The sequence below is a fragment of the Artemia sp. Qi Xiang Cuo genome, chromosome 19, assembly GCF_049724085.1.
Source record: "Artemia sp. Qi Xiang Cuo chromosome 19, ASM4972408v1, whole genome shotgun sequence".
Classification (NCBI taxonomy): Eukaryota; Metazoa; Arthropoda; class Branchiopoda; order Anostraca; family Artemiidae; genus Artemia; species Artemia sp. Qi Xiang Cuo.
In genome coordinates, this window is record NC_142812.1 from 51,279,793 (window position 1) to 51,305,266 (window position 25,474).

General features: G+C 34.3%; 1 protein-coding gene across 4 annotated transcripts in view; it reads left to right on the forward strand.

Moving 5' to 3' along the window:
- Positions 1-25,474, forward strand: part of LOC148940973 (uncharacterized) — a 368,976-nt gene that overhangs the window by 234,878 nt on the left and 108,624 nt on the right. For all 4 annotated transcript variants that reach the window (XR_016143387.1, XM_089105391.1, XM_089105390.1 and 1 more), the window contains exons 9-10: positions 538-630; positions 13,072-13,461. Coding sequence is in view for 3 of the 4 variants with exons in the window: in XM_089105391.1 (XP_088961517.1) it covers positions 538-630; positions 13,072-13,461 (483 nt within the window). In the remaining variant the exon portion in view is untranslated. The remainder of the gene's footprint in view (positions 1-537; positions 631-13,071; positions 13,462-25,474) is intronic.

Below are 25,474 nucleotides of genomic sequence, written 5' to 3' on the forward strand. Positions count from 1 at the left end.
ATATAAATTATTTTTATTGTATAAATGTTATATATTTATATATTATATATTATATATTATATATTTATATATATTATTTTTATTGTATAAATGTTATATATTTATGTTATATTGTAATAAATGTGTTATATATAAATATGTGTTATAAATTGTGTTATATTATATGTGTTATAACACAATAAATTGTGTTATATAAATGGTGTTATATTTAGACAATGTTTTTCATCAGTATAAAAAATGCCAAGAGGACGACCCGAAAGAGGTACGAAAGAGGTACCCGAAAGTTAATGGCCTTTGGCCTTTTGACCTTCCTTCAGGTGAATATACAAAATTTTGAATAGCAAAATTTGAGAATCATTTTCAATTTTTTTTTTGGGGGGGTGGGGTGGGGCATGACCTAAAATAGGTTGGGAACCACTACTCTAGACTATTTTTGGTTTCAATATTCTCATTTGGGTCTAAAAAAAAGTCACAAACCCTTGCCCATTATCTCCTTTGGGTAGAAATTTCTTAAACTTTTTGTCATTGCTTTTTCAGCTAAAAATGGCTCGTTCAGAAGTACCCAGAAGGTCAGAACATCTTTCCAAAGTTGAAGAAATGAGGAATCATATCATTGAACTGGAAAAACAGGTAACTGGGCTATTCTCCCCGATGTCGATAATCTTTCAGAGGACATCTCCTCTATAAGGTTATAAAGGCTTAAAAAAGATATCCACATGACCAACACAAAGAAGGCTTATTTTTATTTCTGACTTTTTGCAAAAATTAATTTAAATTTTTTTTTCATAAAATAAGTTTTTCAAGAGTAAAGAGCTCCATTAAACTGAAAACGAGCAGAAACGAAGTCAAATAATCTTCCAAACGTAAATCTACTACAAATAACCATAATTAAATATCTGAAACCCAAAACGAGCAAAAATTACAATAAATAACCGAGTCAAACTCAAATCGATGAGAAATTCGCATGATTAGGGCTAATAACCCCCATTTCTTTCCAAGACCAGAACATAATTTGCACTTTACTGAAAAAAAAAATCTTAATAATTTTTTGATTTTTTAAAGTTAAAGAAGTGAAAACATTTAAAATACATTTAGGAAGTTTAAGGAATTTTTAAGGCTTTATTGTATTATTTATTTGTATGATACATTTAAAGAGGTTTACAACCCTTGGAGTGGCTTAATTTTGTGAATTGTTTGGTTTATTGAGTTTTAATTTGCACGTATTTCCTCTTGTTTTTGTATGTTTTTTTTCTTTCATTTTCTTTCTTGTTGTTATACTCCATCGTCATGCTTTGTATTTTTGATGGGTTATAAAATAAATATTATATATATATATGTATATGAAAATTCACGAAAATGTATGGGAGAAGGGGCCGGTATTTTTTCAGTTTTTTATGGATGTGCAAAAAAGAATATTTTTCATAGTGTAGGGAGGGCATTCGCCCCTGCTGCGAACCACTGTAGGAAGTCAAGTTGTCTTCACTTCTGTAAATGAGGGTAAATATATCGCGCTCCGAGAGGAACAGCAAGTGGTGAAGAGTGGGTGGGCTCCGGGCCAGGATTTACGCATAGGCCTATTAGGTCCGGGCCTAGGGGCACACAATGCCGATGGGCCAAAAAAAAAAACGCTGAGCGATTTTTTTTTTTAACAAAAACTGGACTCATGTGATTTATCGTCAAAATGGCGGGTGAACTTTGCAGCTGCGCTGTCTATTCACAGAAAAGTGATTTTAAAACGAAACGGGAATTCTGTAGCCACTTATAAACTGTCAGGTGTCTCCCAAGAATGGGAGCTGAGAGCTCGGTATCACCTCTCTCTTGCGTTACTTTTGGCTCATCACTCATCAGTTGTCTTCTGTTCAGGGCTTCCGCTATCACGAATTTTCGGGGATATCCTCGTAAATCGCTTGAGCCTAGGGGCACCAAAGACTTAAATCTGGCCCGGGCGGGCAGCCCTCTGATGGCAGTTTATTTGTATTTTGTGCAACAAAGAATTCCCGTTGAGAAAACACCCTTAAGCCTAGGCCGTGAACGTCGTCTTGAATACCCTAAGGTCTGACCCTAATTTGATCGTCTACACTCTCTTTTATTGATTTTCTCACAAATTTTGATTGCATGACGGCAAATAAATGTTTATTTTTTTACTGTTCTTTGTTTAAAAAGAGACCTACTTAAAAGTCGATTCCTTTTATTAGTTTAATTAATACGATGAAATAAGAAGTCAGGAACAATGGGGTTGGTAAAAAGGTGAATTATAAAATCAAAAACTTTCCTTTTGTCTTGCTTTCTTTTGTTCGTACTTAAATTCAATTTTCTGACTTAAGCTTCTTAATTAAAAGTTAATTGAATAGTATTCATCAAAGTCTCATTGATATGCTCTTAATTTAGGTTAGTTTCCCTCTCGGGAAGTATGAAAAAGTTTATATAAACATGGACTTTTCAAAAATAGAATTCTTCGGTATGTCCCTAGCAAGGGACATACCGTCCCTTGCCGTATCCATTTTTTTTTGGGGGGGGGTAATAAATAAAACTTTACAAAACACATCAAAAGTTTTTTTGTTGGCGTTTTTTTTATGTTTTTACGATTAAGAAAAACATTTCATGGGAGGAGGGCTCTACAACCCCCCCCCCGGATACGGCCTTGGTCCTTTTCTATGATATTTTTACTTAAATTTACGATAAATATCGTAAATAATATCGCACTGATCCTCAAAAACAGGCTTAATTACTCCATTGAAAACTCAAAATTTATCTTAGGAGGATTGGGGTTGGATGTTTTTGGTTCTTTATTCTGCTGAATTCCCCTTGATAATGATATGGCAACACTGCTCCAAAGCTCAAACCTATGTAATGAAAGTGATGCAATGTTCCAAACAGAGGTAGTCCTAATTCCACTTTCTCAGATCACTTCAAAGGGACTCTATATCAAACAGTTCGTGGTAATGAACTGGAAGTAAGGAGCGACCCGACTCAATAGTAACCGAAACTCTAAAACACGAAATTTTGGTACGAATAGATACATCAAAAGAATCGAATTTTTATGCTAATTATAAATATATCAGTTTCATCAAGTTTAGTTACGTTTAAGTTACGTCATGAAGTTAGCGCTAATTTTTTTTATTACTTTCAAAAGAGCTATTTATTCTAAATAGGCCTTTGTGATTCAGGGGTAATTCTTAAAGAACTGGAACAAAATTGGAACTTCAGCGTAAAGAGTGAGGAATTGACCAGGGGGGCGAACCTCCTCATATACGTAATAATTTCTTTTCATTTTAAGTTTTAATGTTGCTCCTTGCTTTCAGTTGAAAAAACTTGTTTTTTTATTTAATCTGTTTAAGGAAATACAAGAACTACAAGAATTACTTTTCTTTGACTTTCTTTTTGTTTAGAAAGAGACACTTAGAAGTTGATCCCTTTCAATTATATATAGTATAATTAAGTATAATTAAGAGGAAGAGGAATAGTATAAGAGGAAGAGGAATTAAGAGGAAGAGGAATAGTATAAGAGGAATAGTATAATTAAGAGGAAGAAAATAGAGGGCAAGAACAGTGGGATTGGTAGAAAATAAATTGCAAAACGAGGAGCTTTTCTTCTGTCTTGTTCCCTTTTGTTCGTTTTACTCAACTTAAAATTCAATTTTCTGGTGTTAGTTCCTTAATTATTATTTAATTCAATTCTTGTAGGTGAAATCGTTTTCATATGCTCTTTAATTAGGCTATTCAAAAACGCCCCTTTCCAGAAGTGCAATAAAGTTTATGTTCTAACTTTTTCAAGAATGGAAATCTTTGGTGCGTTTACGATATATATAGGAAGATACAAAGGAATTTTGATTGCAGGGGGAGCGGAATAGTAAAAAAAATTGATTGATGATTTGAATAAGTAATGTCCATAAATTCGGTAAAATTTGGCCTTCCATGGGGAAGAGCTGTGAAGCTCTCCCTATTCTGCATCCGTCTCTGTATATATGATAGTTTTTTTCTTTTAATGCGTCCACTTAATCGAAGGTCGAAAATATGCAAAAACTTTTAGAATTCGAAAAAGACAAGGCGCTTCTTTTTGGCGAAATACCAGTCTTTCAAACACTTGTGCAATATCTATTTGGTTCCATATACAACCCTCAAAAACGCTTTCAGTAAAGCGCTAGTTAGAGTTTGGCGTAATGAGTGGGAGTTTATAAAGTCCACTTGATATGCTTTTTAATTAGATTATTTAAAGACACACCCCTACCCCCCCCCCCTCCCAAATAAAGTCTAAAGAAAAATATTCTAGAATTTCTACAAAATGGGATATTGCGTTACATTATTGGCAATGCTAATTTACTGGGGTTAGTACAAAAAATGACCTAAGTTTTGAATAAGAAATGCCCATAAATTTGGTAAAATTTCGGATTCCATGGGTGGGAAGATGGGCTTTGAGGCCCTCCCTATTCTGGTTCTGTCTCTGTATCCTTCTTTTAATGCGTCCACTTACCGGAAGGTGAAAAAATATGCAAAAACTTATAGTTTTCGAAAAAGACAACGCGCTTCTTTTTGGCGAAATACCATTCTTTCAAACACTTGCAATTTCCATTTGGCTCTATTTATTACCCTCAAAAATACCTTCAGTAAAGCGCTAGTAAAAGTTTAGCGTAAAGAATGGGGGCTTCATTTAAGTCCGATTGATATTCCCTTAAATTATTTAACAACATACCTCCCCCTAAGGTCGTATCCAGTGGGTGGGGGGGGGGCTTGGGGGTTTAACCCCCTTCCCCCAGAAATTTTTTTTTGTCCGATTCGTAAAAATGTAACAAAAATGAATGTAAACAAATTTTTGATCCGTTTTTAAAGTTTTTTTTAACCCCCCCCCTAAAAAATAATGGATACCAAAAATGTTGTAAGAACTTCAAAATGGTATCCTGCGTTACGTTACTGTCTATGATAATTTACTTAAATAACAATAATAGTAATTGTATTGAAAATTGGTTCGACCATGTATGAAAAATATTAACGTTACATTAACACAATTCTACAGTTAAACAAAAACATCTTATTTAAAAGGGGAAGAGGGTAAAAGAAACGTTAATTCTTCGTTTGAAAAAGGACACTCTTTGGAAGTGGAGTCCTTTCAGAAGTTAATTTAGGGAAAACAAGAGGTCAAGGATAATGGGGTGGGTGATGATGAAATTGGCTAGATGAAAAAGATTTTCTATTGTTCTCTGTTCTTCATTGTACTCTGACTGAAATTCAATTTTCTGGTCTTAATTCCGAGACTACTCATTAATCAAATCCGTGTCCTTGAGCTGGTCTTTGTTTTAACGTAACTAGGTTTCAAGGATGGTAGATTATGTGAAATAGAGGGTAAAATTAACTTGCTGTTATTTTGTTGTAAAAGATTTTCTGGAGACGTGTAAATTATTTTTGAAAACTGATTAATTCCGAATTAATTATTTTTTATTGAAATTTGAATCCGTTTTGAAAATCAACATGCGATGCGTTATCATTTTTAAATGGTACCTTTATCTTTTGCCAGGTAAGTAAGTAGGAAATAATGACAAAGACCACACTGCCTTTCCATCGTATAACACTGCCTTTCGACGGTGAATAAAATATCATATACAGCTTACGCGAAAATTTCGGCCATATTTCGGGGTATAAACCATCGTGAGGGCGTTTTGTGATGACTTTGTTTGTTTCTATTAGTGTTTTGAATGGCTCTCCTTACTTTAATAATTTTGATCAAAAGTTTGAATTGAGTCTTTTAATTGTATTTATATGTTATTATATTATATTATTTTATATGTTATTATATTATATTATTCTTTTTTTGGGGCCCTGTGGTTTATGTGTGCAAAATATACTATACTGTATGCAGGGCCGTATCCAGGATTTTTGTTCTGGGGGGGTTTTACTAATTTTTGACATTTTTTTGGGGGGGGGGGTTACTAATTTTTGACTCAGTTTTCGACTAATGTTACTGATTTTTACCTAGGTTTTACTAATTTTCGACTTATTTTCAAGTCTGTCAAAAATTTCGGGGGGGGGGGGGTTCAAACCGGGTAACACCCCCCCCCCCTGGATACGGCCTTGACTGTATGTATGTATGTATTTCCAAAAAAGCCGTCGGGCCATAGAAAAAAAAAACAATAGACTATACTAACCAATAGACTACTTTTGATTCTATAGCCTAAATATTCACTTAGGTTGTATATTATATTTTATTTACTGTCTTCAATAAATCATCGCTATCTTCGTAAATGTCGGATGTATGTCGGATTTTTTTGTTTGGGGGGGGGGTAAATAATAAAAAGAATTTTGGTTAGAACAAAAATAAAACAAATTTTAATGGGTGGTTCGAAGAAGAAGAGACCAAAAATTAAAAAATGATGCCAGGGGGATCCCGGGCCCTTAGCCTCTCAGCTTACGTCCCTGCATTATGCATTAGCTCTCCAGCACCTCCAGAGGCGCATGGGAGGGGGGGGTCAGTGAGTAGCACCTACTATCCTCTCCATTACGACGTTGCGTAGATGTCCTCAAACTCTAGGATTAGACTCATCTGAAGGGTTCTTTAGACGACTATACACATGCCCATGTCCAGGATTTTTGTTCAGGGGGAGGGGTCAAAAATCTTTGAGAACGCGTCAAAAATGTGCTTTTATGCATTTTTGTTACGTTTTTACGACTCGGACAAACGTTTCGGGTTGGGGGGGGTCAAACCCCTTAACCCCCCTACCTCCTGGATATGGCCTTGACTATACACTAGCGTAATACAATCGTGTGTCATAATATTTATAATAAGTGTAAAAATATACTAAAGTAAAAACCTCAGAATAGAAACTAATGAGGCAAGTTACAAATTATCAAAATTTTCTATGTAGTAACTAAATAAATAAAGAAAAAAAATACATTGTGACCATATAGCTCTTTACTTTACTGTTGATACGTTAATAACTAAGAAAATTGCTTTCACTCAAGTATCAAAACTACAAGTTTGATTATTCATACCAGCAAATATGAAATTCCATAAAAAGAAATCGCTTTTGCAAAAAGAAATCATAAAAAGAAATTCCTGCAGAAGCGAAATCAAAGAGTTCCATTTTTTCCACAAAATAATTTTTCAAAGAAAAGTAAAGCTTCATTAAGCCAAAAATGAGCAGAAATAAAGTCAAATCTTCCAAGCGTAAAACTACCACAAATCATCATCAGTAAATTAATGAAACCCAAAACGAACCAGAAATTATTATAAATCACCCGAGTCAAACTAAAAACTAGCAAAAATTAACATGAGTAGGGCTGACAACCCCCATGCCTTCCCAAGACCAGAACATAATTTGCACTTGACAGCAAAAAAAAAAAAAAAAGGCCATGGATTGTCAGTTATATGCATATAGTAATATTTATTCCTTTAAGTTCAATAATTTTTCATTTATTAAAGTAAAAAAAGTGAAAATGTCTAAAATGTATTTTTTAAAAGATAAAACATTTAAAATGTAAGGGCACTAGAACTCACTATTTTCAATGGAATGAGCCCCTTTCAAAGTTTCTATGACAGCTCCTTCTATACGAAGTGCTCTGGTCTAAAAAAAAAGAAACAGAAAAGTAAAATAACAAAAATAAATTATAATACATTGTTCCCACATCGCTCTTTAGTTAGGCATCAATTTAGTTAAGAGTTCTTTAGTTGCGCTGCCTATGATATTTGTAATTTATGTATATAATTTCTAAATATATAAGAAAAGGAATCGATCAAAAATGGGGTTTTTAAGGCCAAACGGGAATACTGAATAAATAAACAAAGCGAATATTTCAGTTTTTTTCAGCACTTTTCTTGAATATATAATTTTTTCCGCGCTGAAGAAGAGAGCCGGTTGTTCTCCCGAAATATTCGCTTTGTTTCTTTATTCAGTATTCTCGTTTGGCCTTAAAAACTCTATTTTTTATCGTTTCCTTTTATCGTTTTCGCTGGTTTCGAATAGTCCAAGACCCTTGAATGATTACAGGAACATGTCAAAAAAAAAGTATGAAGGGTGCAAATTGTTTACAAGATTTATTAGAGTGAAATAGCAATATGAAAAAAAGGAAGAAAAACCTGTATCTAAATAGACTAAAGAATAAAATGAATTTTTTCCCTGCTACCTGGACACTGATTTCCTCTGTTTCCTAAAATACTTTTGGAATATAAAACTAACGTTCTTGGTATCTTGATTCAGCGCTCTTTGTTTCTAAGTTGAATTTGTAGTGCCATATATTTCTCTAAGAAAAGTTTCTATCAAAACTTTTATAGCAATCGATTTCCCCAAAGTTAGAAATGCTATTTAGAGGCGTCTTAAAGCATTTTGTTTGAAATTTTTCTTTGGTTTGACATGCCGGTTAAGAATTCGCTTTATAAACTGGGGATCAAAAAATAAAAATGTGTGGGGGACCTAAGAATTTTTTAGCACATATTTTCGAATTCGCCTGGAAAATAGGGGGTCGGGAATCGATCTAATACGAATTACCGAATCTCTCATGCTTGTAGTTATCTTGGTAAAATTACTCTTGTCTGCATGGAACGCACCGTAAAGCACTGAATACGGTTTTTGGCACCTTTGCTAAGGTGCTGATGGTAATTATAAGGTTATTGACTGTTGCTGTCTTATGAAGCATGAGTTTCTGCTGGTTTCCTCACCTATAATGTGGGGTAGAAACCCACCAAGCTTATACAAATCTGAAAAATAAAAACATATCCTGATAGGAGAGAAGGTGCAAAATCGAAGCAATACGAGAAAATAAAACAGCAAGTGAAATATTCAAAAAATAATAGAGAAAATAATTAGTAAAGTTTTGACATCTCAAGGAGAGGGTTGGACTCAAACCTTACCTAGTAAGCTCATATTCTGGGAAGTTGTGATCACTATCGATACTTGGGTTACACCAGAGTTGCTTGTGGTGCCGCAAATTGTGCAAAAAATTAAAATTAAATTTAGCCAACTAAGCATGTCTGTTTCCTACTATTTCCTACTGATTTGTATAACCCAAATAGTTTTGTGGCAAAGATTGCGTGGTGTGGTGGATTTGGGTGGTATTACTGCCTCAAATGTTTTAAGGTGACAAATTTCCCTCGGTCCTGGGGTCTTACGAAAAAGAAGAAGGAGAAAGTTTTTTTTCCTTTGACATGACAGTAGATGGAATGAAATAGAATGGTGAATACAATGAAATGGAATGAAAATTTCGAAACGAACTGCTAAACTTGGCTTCTTGTCACTGTTGATTGCCCTTGAACCTTGATTTGTCATCCTAAATTACCCTTTCCGCTCTTTCTCGAGATCTAATGATGTGGCCTATTTTTGAATTTAAAAAGTTTCGGCCTGATTTCCGTCATTAGTGCTACTACGATTAGTCTATCTGTCTCCCCAAGGACGTGAATTTATTGATTGTAGTTTGCATCAAAATAGGGACGGGAGACACTTTAGGAAAGCTTAAATATCCGTAGCAGGGTGCTTACTTCCGAAAGACTCGTGAGCGTAGACAAGTCTTCAATAAGGCTTGAATCTATTAAATTTAGTTTACATAACTATACGGTTTTAAAGCTATTTCACATTACACCCTCCATAAAGTAAGTATGTGAAACGGGGTATAATGGTTTTTCTGGTGCTCTCATTTGTTTTTTTTTTTTTTTTTTTACATATTTTAAAATAAACTTAAATATTTTATCAATTGAAAAAGTTGAAAAAGACTTACTGAAAATTGAAAAAGACTTACTGGATAAAAAACTCGAGGTGGTTTCTCAGAGAAAAGTCATCAACGCCATCTACTGAGTTTTGTTTTGGTTTTACTGCTGTTGCCATGGTATCATAGCTTTTTTGGTTTTAATTTTAAATTTGTATTTTGCTTTAAGTCAAAATTTAAACGATTTTTTTATGATTATCAATTTTTTTTATGATTTTTTTTTAAGGCTAGAGTGAAATTCTAATGTCTTTGAAGTTCTAATGTCTTGTCAAATTTCCATACTCTATTGCGGCAGACTTCTTTTGGACTTAAAAAGTCTCAGCTTGATTCCGTCATTAGTGCCATAACTGATTCAATCCTTAATAGGGCGTGAATTGACTCTTGTTTGCATAAATTAGGAAGATTATTTAGGAATATAATTGGCATTGAGATCCAATTCTGAAGAAATCATCGATGTGGCGGTGATTTTGCGCTGGGGGAGGGGCGACAGCAGAAAAAATCAAACAGGAAAACAAAAAAAGAAAAGAGGAGAGTAAAGAAGTGCATTGCGTGAAACATTTTCTAAATTAAGAGGAAAAGTCGCATAAGCTCTTAAGAGGAAAAGGCTTTCCTCGTAGCTCTCATGACCAACATGGTGTTGAAAAAAATACAAGTTAGAAAAAAAAAATGTTGTATTTATTGTATAAAACGTAAAGTGAATATATCTATCACGTGCAGTGAATCACATTTGCCATTTGAGGAGGACCCCTGTATTTTCCTGTGCTCATCACAAGACTGTAAACCTTCAATCACTTTGATTCGACGACAATTAGTTTTAGGATATAGCCCCAGGACTGGCTTCAGCTATTTTGTGAAAAGACCAGGGTCGTATCAAGGATTTTTTTCGGGGGTGGGGGGGGGGTGTTACAAAAAAATAAATAAAAAGCGCTTCCAAAAATTGTTTATATTCATTTTTGTTACGTTTTTACGAGTCGGATAAATATTTTTTGGGGGGGGGGGCCAAATCCCCTAAACCCCTGGATACGGCCTTGGAAAGGACATACAAAAACTGAGGCAAACTGAAAGTTACGGAGTTTCTCCCGAACAAGTTTGGGTTACGGGAACTCTCTTCTTGTTCATCGAATGTACGGAGACGTGACTGGGAACATGAACGTAATATAGAACGTTGATCTGAAGGTAGTAGACAAGCCTTGTCACTTGCGTGAGCTACATTGTTTATCAACCAAGGCTGTATCCAGGGGAGGGGATTACCGGATTTGAATCTCCCCTCTGGAATTTTGTCCGACTTGTAGAAAAGTAACAAAATTGTAATAAACAAATTTTGGATGCGTTGTAACTTGTCTATTATATAAAACACACTCGAGAAGTGAAGTTTGGTGACAATAAAATATGATGAAAATATAATATTTTATTAGCAAAAATGTGAAGGTCATTTGTAAATTATTAAATTGGAAGCTTCAGCGTCGGCTGGCCGTCTCAAAGACACAGAAAAATTAATTATTAACGCGATTGTTGACCTAGTTCATTTTAGTTCATTATTGACACCATTCTTGAGGAGACCAGTTAATTTGCTTTGACTAGTGATAGAACAGTGTCTCACCATGGATGTTCAATAATCATTCCAGATTGTTGGAAGGGCTACAACACAACTGAGCTGGAACAAGCAGGTTTCATTCATTTGAAATTTAACCACAAAAATTATTTTGTCGACCCTGAAACCGGCGCCTCTGCCCAAAAAGTAGAGAGAATGTGGGGTTCTGCAAAGTGGAGGAACAAACGGCACCCAGGTACATCCCTCCGTCATTTAAATTCATACTTAGTAGAGCACATGTGGCGGGCGGCAGTAAAGGCAGAAGGCCTAGTTCCTTTTAACGCGATTCTTGAGAACATTTCTGCGTTCTGAGAGCGTATTTCCAAGTTGTACTTTTCACAATTTTCCTAATTAAGTATCCTATTTTCATAATATTTCTATTTTTTCATTAGGTTAAATAGGTTTAGTTAGGTTAAATAGGTTTGTTTAGGTTACGTATTTAATATATGCAATGTTTTACCACCACCCCCCACACCCACTCCCCACCCCCTAATGTGCAAATATATAGCCAAATTTGTTTCTAAACTATTATATTTTCATCATAACATGGGAATTTCGTAGGCGGGTGCAAAAAGGGAGGCTTTGAATAGATTGGGGTGGAGGAGGATCGTGCGTAGCTGTTGGCCTCAGGCGGCTTGGTGCTGCGGTGAGTTGTTAGTAGTAGTAGAAGTAGTAATTTTGTTTTATTTCATTACCATTCACCAATTTTCACTTCTCGGGTGTTTTTTATATAATAGACAAATACCGATGAGTTTTGTAAAGTTTTTGTAACCCCCCTCCAAACAAACAAAAACCTTGGGTTTGTCCTTGGTACTAACAACAGACAGAGTGTGGCCCGCCTGAATACCTTCATTCTCTTGCGGAAGGAGAGGGGCCGGAAGGGAGGAGCAAAAATCTCACTTTGACTTGATCCTTTCCTTCCGGAGCAGGGCAAGGAGAGTTACTCAATCTCCTTGAAGGAGAGTGAGTAAAAATCTCACTATTGGGCAGTATTTTTTTCTGAGCAACGTCCTATTGTTCCAAATGTTACATAATTTTTTTTAATTTTAGAGGGGGAGGAAAAATACTTGTTCTACCTGCTCACTCCATTCTCCTCCGATCGCCACTGCATGTCTAAAACCCCTTGAATTAAGAGTAGTTAACGCTTCCTTAATATGTTCAATCTTTTTAGACTTTTGTTTATAAATCCGGCTATTTTGGCTCTGTACCGGAATTATTAAGTTTTAATTAATTTGCAAACCAGTTGTTGGACCAGTGGTTTGACCAGTGGACCAAACCAGTGGTTTGGACCTTAAGGGTCTAGTGCCGCATCCTTTACCTTTTTTTTTTTTAAGAGCAAAAATGCAACGAAGGCACAATTTTTTCTTTAATTGATATATTTGAATATATTAATTTATTATTTATATATTAATAACTTATTCATTATAATAATATATAATATAATTATAGTACAATAATGTAATTATAATAAATAAATAATAATATAGCTTACTTATAATAATTTGTGTATTAATAAATTATTTATTTATAATAATAAAAAAAATTATTTATTATTAATTAATGTAAATTTATATATTGCAAAGGGGTCAAAGACGCTATAATAAGTCATAAAATGTTCATATCTAAAGAATTCGATTCTTAGCCACCTAAAAAGACACTCAGATAGTGATAAACCCTGTGTATAATGAAATGGAGCCGGGAACTACTTTCCTATTTTGATATCCCGTTTTCCTGTTGTTTCTTTTCCTTTTTTGCTGCTACCTTTAAGCCAAAAAATTAATATGTCTTTTTTCCAGCTTGACAAGGTTCATCCACTGATAAACCTTGTGGATAATATGGTGAAACTGGGTACATTATATTCAAAAGCTTCCCCACGGGATCATTCTTCTCCATTACCTCATATGCCAGAAACACGACAAAAAGAAGACACATATACCTCCGAAGAGAAGACCTCAGTAAGACCTCAAAAATCAGTAAGACCTCAGCTTAGTCACTATGATACATATGAAAGAAGGAATCCATTCCAAGAAGAAAGGAAACGTAGTAATTTTCCTAGTTCATCACATAGTAGATCTGGGAGCTATGTTGAGCCAATCGGTAAATCATCTCCACAATTTGGACCAAGACAGACTGTCATTGAAAAAGAGATCTCACATGTGCACGAGCTTTTGGCTAGAAGCTCAAAAGTAAGTTTGAATAATCCAATTTTAGTTTAATCAGTAATAATCTAAGTAAGTTTTATTTAATTAATTAAGTTAATTCAAAGTTTTAAACTTGGGACAAAGATAAATAAACTTTTAAATCAGAAGTTTCCAAAAGTTTGTTGTTTTGGGAGCAAGAATATATCCAGGATTTTGTTCAAGGGGGTGGGGGAGAGGTACAAAAAAATTACATCAAAAATTTGTTTATATGCATTTTTGTTCTTTGTGTACGATTCGGACAGATTATTTTGGTGGAGGGGGGGGGACTAAAACTGTTAAATCCCTTTTCCCCTGGATACACCCTTGTTTGGGAGCCTTCATATTAGTATTTTCGTATTTATTAGTATTTTATTATGTTTTATATAGTATTTTATTAGTATTTTAGTATATTATTAGTATTTTAGTTTTATTACGCTGTAAGGAACAACTTTGAATGTTTCTCATAATAGATTTGGGAGATAGGTGGAATCGCTGATTAATCGGCCTTCAGGATTTAGAACAAGATAGATAGATAGATAGATAGGTTTATTTTCCATATATCAGTAAAATAATTACATAACAATCTACAAATTCCCAAAAAGGCTCCATGGCCTGTAGGAGGGGGATTATGAAAATATCAAATAAACATTAAACATTTAAACGCTTAAGATTTAAACAATATATACATAAAATTAATATTTAAACATATAAAAATAAGCATTTTAACTTTTAACATGTGAAGCATTTGCTTAATAAAAAAAAAAAAAAAAAAAACAAAAAAAAAAACTATTGGCAGCAGGTAAAAGTAAAGAAAATTAATCACATGAAAACAAATATCTTTTTTACTAGTCTTTTGAAGGTGCCAAAGGAGTGGTATTCTCGAGCCGAATCGCGAAGGGTGTTCCATGTCAAATGACGCGCAACAAGAGGATTAAAATCGGATCTTATTGTTGGTGTATGGGGAATTTGGATATTTAGAGAACTACGGAGTTGATAATCTGACCGATCAGATACAAAAGAAGACGTGAACCTAAGGGACCCAGGAATATCACCATGGAGCTGAAGAAAAGCAAAAGACGTACAGGAAAGAATATAAAGTTTTTTAATATCAAGTAACGGTTTAGTTGCCGAACGATTTACATCCTGGATAAGATTTATAGCTTTATCATAAATATTCGAAAGCGGTTTGAGAAAAGAAGGGAATGTAGACATCCATATGACCGAACAATAGGAAACATAAGAATGAATTAAGCTATGAAATAGAATTCTTAGAATTGGTCCTGGAAAGATATGCTTTAGTTTTCTTAGAATACCGAGGTTTCTGCATACCTTCATTTTAATCAAATCAATATGGTGTTTGAAAGATAAATTTTCATCTAGGAGGATACCTAGGAAACGAACATGGCCATCCTTTGGTCTACTAATAAAGCCTTTGGATATATGAATTTCAGATAATTGAGGGCAAGCCTGGGATATACGAGAAAAACTAAAAAACTAGTTTTAGAAACATTTAAGGCAAGAAAGTTAGCATCAAACCAAATTGAAACTCTCTCGAAGAGGTCTACTAACTTTGTACGAACCTCATCCTCTGTTCTCCCAGAAGTAATAAGGGTGGTATCATCGGCAAAAGTAACAAGAGAATCCGAGGTTTGCAAACTATAGTTATGGGTAAGGGAGACTGTTGGATGACATAGACGACAGCAATAAAGAGGAATTTTATTTCCAACTGCAAAAATTAGGTCATTTATGTAAATTAAAAACAGTACTGGCCCTAAAATTGACCCTTGAGGGACCCCCTGGTCAACACTTGATGGTGAGCGAAAAAATGGATCAACAGAAGCCGCACTACCAGACAAGAAAGACCAATAAAACGCACTACCTCTTACGCCAAAATGAGAAAGTTTAAATAGAAGAACACTGTGGGTTAAAGAATCAAAGGCTTTACGAACATCCAGAAACAAAGCAGCAGGAATCAAATGGGAGTCTATGGCAGAGTGAAGATAATTAAGTAAAACCGCACAAGCATGCTCAGTCGAATGATTTGCTCGAAAAACAAATTGAAAATCGTGAAAAAAATCTTTAGAAGTAAGAAAATGATTAAGACGAGAAAGCATCGCCTTCTCAAATATTTTGCTAAGTACAGACAACAAAGAAATTGGCAGATAGTTGGCTAGATCATTTCGTGTCCCCCCCTTATATAATATGATGACTCGAGCACGCTTGAGACTACTCGGGAAAATACCATGCTGAAAGGAGAGGTTAATAAGTTTTGTTAAGGGATAAATAATGGAAGGAAGTATGAACTTAATTACTTTAGTAGGAATATTATCAGGGCCAGACGACGAACAATTTTTCAATCCCATGACAATTTTAGCAATTTCTTTCTCCGTCGCTGCTTCCAAAAACATTGACTTCATACAAGGTGGCCCAAGATAAGACCTGAAGTTGAATCCTGACGGAGAAGAACCAACAGCCGAAGTAGTCCTTTTACCAATATTCGCAAAATATGAGGTAAATGCATCTTGAACATTCAGTTCACCTTCGATGATTTTGCCATCAAGATCCAAAAAAGAAGGGGCTGATGGAGACTGAAAAGAGGGCCTAAGCACAGAATTTATAACCTGCCAAGTTTTTCGTATATCTTTACCACAATCTGAAAAACAATTAAAATAATACTGGGACTTTGCCTTTCGACAAACAGAATTATAAATATTCCTATAAATTTTAAATCGCTGAAAGCAGATAGCTTTCATTGAAGGGCTAGCAGACTTAAAGCCCTCCAGAGATTATTTTTTCTCCTACAACTCCTAAGGAGACCAGGGGTCATCCAAGGATTTAGAGGAAAAGTATTGTTAGACTTACGATTAGAAGGAGAAACAGAACAAATATCAAGAACAGCATCTTTAATAGAGTCATAAAAAGTATCAAATAAATTACGAAAGTCAGAATCACTCTCAAAACCACACCAATAAATTTTTGCCAATCTTGACCTAAGAAGCATCAATTCCACTTCACCAAATCTAAAAAGCCTCTTACCAGACTCACCAGTCCTCTCAATAGTCAGTTTATCAAAACAGTATCTAGAGTATACAGGGAAATGATCGGAAATGTCGCTCACAAAACCATAATTTTCGATCAAGGTTGCCGTACAGAAAATATTGTCTATCAGAGATGACGTACTCTTTGTTATGCGAGATGGGATACATACAGAAGGTAAAGTACCTGCGGCAAGCATGGACGACAGAAAATCCAAATATACAGAAGACTTTATATCCATCAAGTTTATATTAAAATCGCCCATAATAATCAATTCAGTCGACTGTTTTAGGATGGTATCCAGTAGATCATTAAGGGTGTGTAGAAACAGTGGAATAAAGCCACTAGGAGATCGATAAATAATACCAACAATTAAGTCCTTACCTCCACATTTAATATCTACGAAAAGTGACTCAAAGACACCTTCGATATTTCTGGATAAATCCATTCTAAGAGAATATGGGAGATTATTAGAAAGATACAAAGCAAGACCACCCTTGGCCATCTTTTGTCGATTCAGTTGTTCCATTTTATAACCTTGCAAATCCAAAAGCATATCATTTTTAGAATCTAAAAAAGTCTCGCATAAACCAACAACGTCAGGTAGCCCATCAAAAACAATCTGTTTTAGATGGTCTATTGAAGAACAAAGACCCTGAATATTCAACTGGAGCACTGAAAAATATCCATCCCGCTTGACAGCCTTCCTCAGACTAGAAACATATTTACTGCGTGGTTCACTGTGGTCAAATCACTGTTGACATGTCCGATAGAATTATTGATAATGCTTAAAACATCTAACGGGTTATTTTCAAGCTCAAAAAGTCGTTCTACAACTGGGAGCGTTTCTAATTTTCCAGTAAAAAAAAGACAACAGATTTTAGATATGGAATTAAATCATAAAATATACATGCACACACACACACACACACACAAAAAAAAAAAAATATATATATATATATATATATATATATATATATATATATATATATATATATATATATATATATATATATATATATATATATATATATATATATATATATATATATATATATATATATATATATATATATATATATATATATATATATATATATATATATATATCTAAGCACAATCCGCGAATGATCGAATCTTTCGTATCATTGATTGACCAGGTGGTCTGGCCAAAATTTGCCCGCGGTCAGTCCATACATTAAATTTACCAAAACAATCTCTTGCCGCATTTAAAACTTCACGACGCTTTTTTGTTAGCGATTCTGATAAAAATATTCCACTCTTTGCTAGTTTAGTCTTTACTTTGAAAACAGCTCGAGCTAATTCCACATTTTTGAAGCGTATTAGCACTGGAGACACTTTAGATTGATCGTTAGAGTCATTCAAACTAAATCGATAAACATTTACAATATTATTGACTTCAAAACCAGGGACCAGCATCTTGTCTTTAATGATAACTGATATTTCTTTCTTTAGATCATTTCCAGGCCCCTGCCTTACTCCATTTATCACTAAGCAATCTAAAATCTTTTCTTGTTCAAAATCATCCAATTTCAATTCCAAAGACAAAATCTTACTTTCCAAGCTTTTAACCATTGCAAATAGTCCTTTGAGTGATTTTTCTATTTCTTGGAATTTTGGGTGGGAATCAATGGAAATAGCATCATGAATTTTTTTTACTATAATATCAATTGCTTGATTTGCTGTATCAGGGTCTGATAGTTTAGCCTTAACTTGACGGGATATCTCAGCTGTAAGATTTACTTGTGTCCGATTTAATTCATCCTGGGTAAAAGCTATTTTTTGCAGGATTAGGCTAGGTGCCAGTGAGTCTTCTGCAATAACGCTCGCTGGGTTTAATGCTAGATAAGAGGCCATGGATAAAATTGCCGAGGATTTAGAAGATGCAGCTAGACGGCATAATAGTAAAATATTGTACTGGCATGTTAACAAATTGAGAGGTAGTAGTCAATCCGGACTTGTCCCAGTTAAAGATAGGAATGGGGTGGCAATTAGCGATAAGACAAAAGCTAAAGCGAGATGGGCCGAACATTTTGAGAATTTGCTTAACCGAGATAGAGTTGCAGGAAAAAATATAGAGGAAAATGAAAAAGTTTGTGATACCTTGGATGTGAAGGAAGATTTGTTTTGTGAGGAGGAATTAGAAACAGTAGTAAAAGGATTAAAGAATAATAAGGCTCCAGGTGCTGATAGGGTAGTAAATGAGTTTCTTAAATATGGTGGCTCTGAGGTTAGAAATAAGTTTTTGAAGATTATGAATATGATTTTTGAAAAAGGGGAAGTACCTAACGATTTTAGGAAAACCTTAATTAAGCCACTTTATAAGAAAGGTGATAAAAGTGAGTGTGGTAATTATCGAGGCATTAGTCTGGTCTCTGTAGGTAGCAAATTGCTTAGTAATATGATACTTTTTAGACTGAGAGATGCCGTAGACAAAGTTTTAAGAGAAGAGCAGTGCGGTTTTAGAAAAGGTAGAGGATGTGTTGACCAAATTTTCACTCTTAGGTTAATAATTGAGAAGTGCCTAAGTTTTCAAACACCTTTGGTCCTCAGTTTTATAGATTATGAGCAAGCGTTCGATTCTGTTGATAGAGGAGCTTTAGTAAAGGTTTTATCCTTGTATGGTATACCAGACAAATACATTAAAGTGATTAGTGCTATGTACGAGAATAACACTGCTGCGGTTAAGGTAGGAAATGAGGTTAGCAGCTGGTTTTGTATTAAATCAGGAGTTAAGCAGGGTTGTGTTCTATCCCCCTTTATATGGATTATTTTGATGGACTTTGTTTTAAGGAGCACAGGAAAGGCAATGGGAGACCACGGAATCAAATGGGGAGGAAAAAGTCTCCTGGACTTGGATTATGCTGATGATTTAAGCATCCTAGATGAAAGTTTGAGTAAAATAAATGAAGTTTTAGAGGTTTTGCGAGTTCAGGGGGCTAGTATTGGTTTGAAAATTAATGTTAAGAAGACTAGGTCACTAAGGCTAAGAGTAAGTGAAGATGAAAAGGTGATGTTGGGTAATGAAAAGATTGAAAAGATTGGTGGGCAGCTTCACTTACCTTGGTAGTATTATCAGTAAAAATGGTGGGAGCAGTGAAGATGTTAAAAATAGAATAGCCAAGGTTCAGGGTGTTTTTTCACAGTTAAAAAAAGTCTGGAAGAATAGGAAGATAAGTCTGCAAACCAAGATTAGAATATTAGAAGCTACATTGATGACAGTGGTCAAATATGGCTCTGAAGCATGGACACTCCGAAAAGCGGATGAAGATTTGCTAGACGTTTTCCAGAGAAATTGCTTAAGGATTGTTCTGGGTACCCGGCTGACTGACCGTATTTCAAACAATAGGCTATACGAAAAAGGTGGTTCAATACCGCTTTCTAGGTCTATAATGAAAGAAAGGTTGAGGTGGTTAGGGCATGTTGTGCGGATGAAGGATGACAGATTGCCGAAGATTGTTCTTTTCGGCCAACCATCTAGGGCTAAACGGAAAGCAGGTCGTCCCCGTCTGGGGTGGGAGGACGTCATAAAGAAAGATTTAAAGGAAATGGGAACTTCGTGGGCGGGTGTAAAAAGGGAGGCTTTGAATAGATTGGGGTGGAGGAGGAGCGTGCGTAGCTGTGTTGGCCTCAGGCGGCTTGGTGCTGCGATGAGTTGTTAGCAGTAGTAGTAGTAGTAGTTTTGCGAGCATTAGGGTTATCCGAAAGTAATTTCAAATTAGACTCTGCCACTTGGTGCTCAGAATGATCGCCGTAGCAAAAAACTGTATATTTCGATAATCCTTTCGCACCACTTTTTGACTGCAAAACAATTGCTGGCCAAGGGGGGTAAGTTTTGAAACTAGCGAGAACAATATCAAAAGGCTTGAATTTTGACATGAGCGTAACAGTGAAAATAAATAATTACTTATCTTTGAGTTGGCCAGTTAATCCAGTAATTTGCAAATAATTTCAAGTAATTGCAAGTAGTCCAAGTATTTCAATGCACGATTCAGATGATAATAGTGCTGAATACTAATCCAAAGCCACAATCCATAAATAATCCTTAAGCCGTAATCACATACAAGTCACTTGTGTAATCAGATCTTAGCTTAATAAATTTCTTTTTACGCAAATCAATTGGCTCCGTGCCTAGGTGAGACCCCCTAGAGAAGGGGGTCTCACCTGTACATGGGGTTTGGATAGAACCTCCGAAGTAAGTTTTTCTGAATGGGGCATTGTAGAAAACCAATATAATCAATTGCCCATTCATTATTAATTATTATTTTTGGCCTTCATATCTTAGGATTTTACTTTTATCTAGTAATAAGGATCAAACCTCCATCATAAAGTAAATTTGGGAGCAAAATGGAATAAATGAGCGACCCGTCCTGGTAATTTGGAGTAAGACAGACAGGCTAAATCCTCTAGTGCATTTTTTAGTATTTTAGTGTTGTAGTGTTTTTTGTGATTCTGACCGTTGATTTTGAATTAAAAATCAAGTATTTTGCAGTAGGCATCAAGACATGGCTAATTGTAGGAAAATAGCTAAGACAGATAGTCCGAGCAAAGAAGAAAATATATTAACCAAATTTGCCTGATTTCTGCAGCTTTTTGTTTCCGTTATATATTTCGGTTACCTAAAAAAAAGAAAAGAATCATATGCTTTTCTGTCGCATATTAAATGTAAAAATAGAAAATTATTAATATTTTAACTAATTAATTTAATGTTATCATGCAATTAATAGCAGTACAATAGTTCGAAAGAACTTCAAACATCTAAAAAAAATCATTATAAAATATTGTAATAATTCGTTATAAAAATTATTATTATGTTGTATAATTATTATATAAAAATTCGTTATAAATATTATAAATATTGTAACAACCTGCAAAGACTCGATCATTTACTCAAAATAGCAGCAGGATGTTTTTGAACTGACTAAGAAAACGGTAAAGCTTGAAATGAGTAAAAGAGTTGACTAAAAATTGAAATGAATGAATGAGTAAAGTAAATTAAAGCGTATGCGTAAATGCGAATAAAAATTGAAATTAATTGAAACGAGTAAATGAGCTGACAAAGAAAACAGTAGAGCTTGAAATGAGTAAATGAATTGGCTAAAAATTGAAAAAGTGAATTGAAATGAATGAGTAAAGTAGATTAAAAAGAATGATTAAATACGAATAAAAATTGAACGAATTGAAATGAGTAAATTAATTCACTAACAAAACGGTAAAGCTTGAAATGAGTAAATGAATTGACTAAAAACAGTCAAAAGTGTGAATTGACTAAAAGTTTACCAAAATAAATTAAATAACTAAAAATAACCTTCATGAATACCAACGGGACTAGTATTTAAAAAATTAACCTTGGGAAGGGAGGGGGATCTGTTTCCAAAGATCTTTGAAGTCCTACGACTACCTTTATCCTAAAAATATATAACTTATATGTTTGAAACATATACACTGGTACTTAATCTTCTTACTGAGAACGAAACTGCTGTTTATATACTACTACTAATAATAATAATAATGACTCATTGCAGCACCAAGCCACTTGAGACCAACATAGCTACGCACACTCCTCCTCCATCCCAATCCATTCAACGCCTCCCTCTTTACACCATCACAAAAAGATCTCCTGTGCCCTTCGTTCTTTCCTTACGACCTCCTCCAACCTTATTCAGCTGCTTTTCGTTTGGCTCTATACGGTCTGCCGACAGGAATAGTTATTAAACTGAACAGCGTTGCCAACGCTTTAAAATAGACTGTACCAGTTTTCCGACTAAAATTGTACCCCGAGAGGTTGAATTGTACCATTTGAACAGCATGTCAAAAATTTGCCGTAATAAGAACATTTTCGATAAACTAATACTTTAACAGATATTTGAGTTGGAGAGGAGCAAGTAACACCCAAGTGTACCGGGGAATTGATATTGTACCAGCAAATTTCTAATTGTACCGCATTGTACCAGGACCTTCAAATTGTACCAAAAACGGTACAATTGTGCCGCGTTGGCAACACTGCTAAACAACCAAGTTCACGCTAATAACCTGTAAATGTTTAGTGTGAAAGTGTGACCGTTACAAAAACATAATTGACAAGGAAGAATAGTGCTGTTTTGGAAGCTTTTCAAAGTCTGAAATTTCGGATACTTTTATTGAACCGGTTTTACAGACTTAAACTTCTTCTTATTCCTTGCAAATTCCTCGCTTTCGTTTTAAACCCTATTTTATAATCTCACCTTTTGTGTTATGTTTCTTTCAATATATCAATATATGTGTAGAATCTCAAAGCTGGCTTCTATTATCACATCTAAAATCACATTTTTTCATGTCAAATTTATTCCATCTATTTTTTACTCTGCTTCTTTCAATATATGTGTTTATGTCTATGATCTGAAAGTTGGACGCATCATAGGGCTGATTTTTGTAAAATCGCATCCTTCCATGTCAATTCGGTATCGAGTTGAAAAACACATAAAAAATTGTACAAAAAATTTCAAAAACTCATAAAAAATTTATTTTATTTTCATTTTTGTTACGTTTTTACGAGTCGGACAAACATTTCAAGGGGGAGGGGGGTCCGAACCTTCTAACCTCCCTCCCTTGGTTTAATGGGATTTGTTGTCTATTGGGTGTCTTTCTATACGTGTCTGTTGCTGAATTCTATTTCCCTCCTTATTTAATAGCAATAATTATTATTATATATATTATAATTCTATTAGTATATTTGTTTTCGGTAATAGACAATAGATAATATTTTTGGCAATAATAGTAATGCAAACTATTTTTTCTTCCACTATTAATATATCCTATTTCATTGTTAATTAATAAACAGTCGACAGCCTTAAACAATCAACAAAAATAAATCAAACAAGAAATACAGGGAAGAGTAAAATAGAAGACGTAAAGAGAGTAAAGTAATAGAGAGTAAAGAGAAGACGGGGTTTTGAAGAAAAAGTTCGTTTTTCCGAAGTTTGATTCTATCTCTACGCATGCGTTTATCAAGTTAGCATTTATAACTCAATTAATGTTTATCTTTAATGTTTTGAACTTTTATCTTCAAGTTTGGAACTTAACTCGGTATTCATTCATTGACGCATAATAGAACCGTTTTTTTTCGTTAGTTTCTTTCAGCTTAGCATGAGACAAGACAAAGAGAAGTGACAGAATAGATGGAAAATGCATAATTTGGGCTATATATTTGCACATTAGGGTGGGGGGGGGGGAGGAGGGTAAAATATTTGGAGAGTGAAGTCAGAAAACAATTCTTTCTGCATAATATGTAGAACAATTACACCTAAAACATAAGGCGTGCAGACCCGCTATACTTACCCCATACCCTTACCCATACCCTTACCGCTATACCCTTACCCCAATGTGCAAATATATAGCCCAGGTTTGTTTCTAAAGTATTGTATTTTTATCTCACTTTGGTATATTTCATTAGGATTAAGCGTCAGAGAACCATATTAGAAAACATTAGGTAGGGCGTATATCATACAAGTACCCTTAACTCTTAAAAAAAGAAAAAAAAAGAAAAGGTTTGACAAGAATCCTGTACATGGTGGCAAATCTGTGAACGAAACCAAAAGTTAGATAAGAAAAATCGGTGAATCGGAAAAAAGCAAAAATTTGGAAAAAAACAGTCAAACATATGACCGTGAATTGTCAGTTAAATTGACATATACGGACATTTCTTCTTTAAGGTTTTGATAATTTTTCTTTTATGAAAGTAAGAAGGGTGAAAACATTTCAAACGTATTTTGTTTTCAGTAAAGTGCATTGTGTTCTGGTCTTGAGAAGGCATAGGGGTTATCAGCCCTGCTCATCTTAATTTTTGGTCGTTTTGAGTTTGACTCGGCTATTAACTGTAATTTCTGTTAGTTTTGAGTTTCATTTATTTATTGATAGTGATTTGTGGTAGTTTTGCGGTTGGAAGATTATTTGACTTTATTTTTGCTCATTCTTGGCTTAATGGAGCTCTTTACTTTTCTTCGAAAAACTTGTTTTGTGGAAAAAAAATTAAATTGATTTCTGTTCGTCTTTTATTGACATAGTCTTTTTCATGAAAAAAAAAATATTTTCAGTTTTCTTCTATAAGAACCATAGTATGAGTTGCTATTTGTATGTTGGAGGGAAACTTTTTCAATTTTTTTTAAATCCTGACACAAACAGTATTTTTTAATTTAATTTTGCAGCTTCTCAAGTGGACCTGAAAAAATGAAATTTAATATCTTTCCCAAAAGATTTTATCTATGCTATTAGACAACCTGGATACACTTGCACTCTTTTTATTTTTTTTAAATTGTAAGAGCAGAAGCAGTACTAGTGGTATTCCCAAATGTTTCAACTTGATACCCCCAGTCTTTCTCGATATATTGCTGAGGTGTCTTATTAGCAACCATTTAACACAATGTCTTTTGATTTATTTTTGAAGCAATTTTAAAGTACAATTGGTCAATTGCATATTTGTGGGGGTTGACATGACTAATATCCCTAAAGACATAGTTGCTGGACTGTTTTACTGTGCTGAACAAAATGGCCGTCTCAAAATTTTGACTGGATGCGTTTGGAAAATCAATGGGCTTGAGAGAAGGGCTAATTGCCCTCCAATCTCTTGTTACTCTTAAAAAGGGCACCAGACACTCGCTCTTTAATTTGAGTGTAAGAAGGAGCACTTCCCCCTTCGTATATCTAGTAAAAACATTTTAAACAAGTAAAAACAAAGTGAAAATATTTTAAATATATTTTGTTTTTAGTGAAGTGCAAATTGATCTTCTGGTCTTGAGAAGACATAGGGGTTTTAAGCCCTGCTCATGTTAACTTTTGCTCGTTTAGAGTTTGACTCGGTTATTTATTGTATTATTTAAATAAACAAAATGCGTTTAAAATGTTTAACTTATTTTAACTTTCATAAATTAAAAATTATTAATTTTGAATGATCCCCCTCCGAAATTTATACGATCACCCTTTCTAT